Genomic DNA, 1,965 nt, shown 5'->3' on the forward strand with positions numbered 1-1,965 from the left:
ACCGGTGGGGGGGGGGGGGCGGCGGCCCCCGCCCCTGCCACACGAAGCTCGTGGAGCTCAAGCGACAGGCCTGGAAACTGGTCAGCGGGTCTGGGACGCCTCTCCGGGTAAGTGACTCTTCCTCAGGCCTGTGTCAGGACTGGGCCCTTGGAACTTGGATCTTAGGGCCTGAAGGGAAGCGCGCTTTCCTCCTGGGCTCAGTTTCCCCATCAGTAACACGGTGTGCTCGTGGGGCAGCTCACCCCGAGAGCCGCTGCGGGATGAGAGGGGCTGGGCAGGCGCTTCTCCCCCAGCGCAGTCGCCCCACAGCTGGAACCGAGGTCCTGTGGGGGAGGGGCGACCGCCTGGCAGGGACCCCACCCAGGGCGGCCCAGCTCCTGCCCTGCCAGCAGGAGAGGCGACTTGGTGTGATGTGGCCCTTGGGGCACCTGATTCCCAGCCAGGTGTCAGGAACTGCACACTTTCTGCGGGAAGCATGGAGGGAGGGAGTGGGCTGTCCCTTTCCCCATGTCACGGGTGGGAACTGTGCGTCCCTCTGTCCTGGGACCCTGAATCCCCAGGCCCAGCCGCAGCCAGCAAGGTGCTTGCCTGGGAGAAGGTTCCGCTGGATTTCCCAGGCACTGGGCTTGCCCCAGCCTTGGAAGGAGCAGGCACCATTGTTCCCGGGAACAATGCACTCTGGAAGTTTGCAGGGCTGGGGTGGGGGTCTCCAGAGGAAGCCCATCCCGCCTGACCTTCAGCCTTCTGGAAAGCATTCCTGGGAAGTCCACGTAATCCCCATTGAATCTAAATATAGTTCTCCAAGGAGGGCTGTGAGGTCTGGAGCAGGGGTGGGCCCTGAGTTCCCAGTGGGGTGGGACCAGGTGCCTGTCCTGGGCACGTCCTGAGGAGGGAGCAGGCCCTCCCTGGGCCCTCGGGTCTGCGCCTGGAGATGCCACGGCCTCCTCTGGCCAGGTGAAGGCACCTGTGGCCCTGTCCTGGGGGCCTCAAAGGCTGCAGCTGTTGCCAAGCTCTGGACCCCAGAAGCCAGCAGGGTACCCTTGCGGGCCCCCAGGAGGGTGATGTGGGTGGTCAGAGCTAGAAAGGACACAGGCAGAGACAGGAAGGGCTCTGTGACAGAACCACTCTCCCTTTCTGTGGGGCAGGCCCTGCCGGGGTGCTGCCCAGGTCCCAGGGGTGGTCCCGGCTTGTGCCAGCTGTGGTGAGCTGCAGGCCACACTTGCGCTGCTGCCCCTCGTCAGGGCCTCAGCGGTCAGCAGGGACACACCTGATCTCCTGTGTGTGGCCCCCTGAGTGTGGTCTTCCCGGCTGGCTGCCTGCTGCCCGTCTGTCTGTCGGCTGGGGGTGGCCCCCAGGGTGCAGTGCCGCCGTTGTTTCTCCAGGTAGGACACAGAGCCAGGAGGTATGGCAGGCCGCACTGCGTCCTGGGACTTCACGGTGTCCCCACCCTGCTTTCCGTGCAGGCCTGGCTCTCCCTAGGCCTGGCGGATGACCACTGCCTGTGGGCCTGGCCCGGCCTGCACAGAGCTCTCGTCAGGGAAGGCTGGGACGGGGTGTGTGCTAAGGCAGTGGCTCCTGCTCTGCGTTTGAGGGATGGACCTCTGTGGGGTGGCTGAGGGGCCCTCTGCGGTCAGCTGAGAGGGGCCTCCAGTGGGTGCTCTGAGCACTGCCTGGGATACAGAAAACGGAGACAGCAAGCTCCACCCCCTTAGCAGGGGCCTGGCCTGGCCATTGGACACCCTGACCTCGGGGTCCTTGGCTGGTCTCATTACAGAGAGGCCAGGAGGGACAGCCTGGCAGGGTCACTTGTGCTCCCTGAGCTAACCCACAGTCAGCCCTGTCGCTCCCCCAACCGGCAGACACCCCCTGCGTGGCGGCCTCAGCGCCTTCTGTCACACGGGAGCACCCGCGCCCGCTGCTGGGACGGCGAGCTCTGGTCCTGACGCAGTGGCTGCGGCGGGGGCA

General features: G+C 66.1%; 1 protein-coding gene across 1 annotated transcript in view; it reads left to right on the forward strand.

Moving 5' to 3' along the window:
- Positions 1-1,965, forward strand: part of KIF26A (kinesin family member 26A) — a 42,790-nt gene that overhangs the window by 7,050 nt on the left and 33,775 nt on the right. The window contains 1 exon segment of the mRNA XM_027776400.1: positions 17-107. Within this exon segment, the coding sequence (XP_027632201.1) occupies positions 17-107 (91 nt within the window).

This window comes from Tupaia chinensis, unplaced genomic scaffold (genome assembly GCF_000334495.1).
Source record: "Tupaia chinensis unplaced genomic scaffold, TupChi_1.0 Scaffold000671_2, whole genome shotgun sequence".
In the NCBI taxonomy this organism is placed as follows: domain Eukaryota; kingdom Metazoa; phylum Chordata; class Mammalia; order Scandentia; family Tupaiidae; genus Tupaia; species Tupaia belangeri.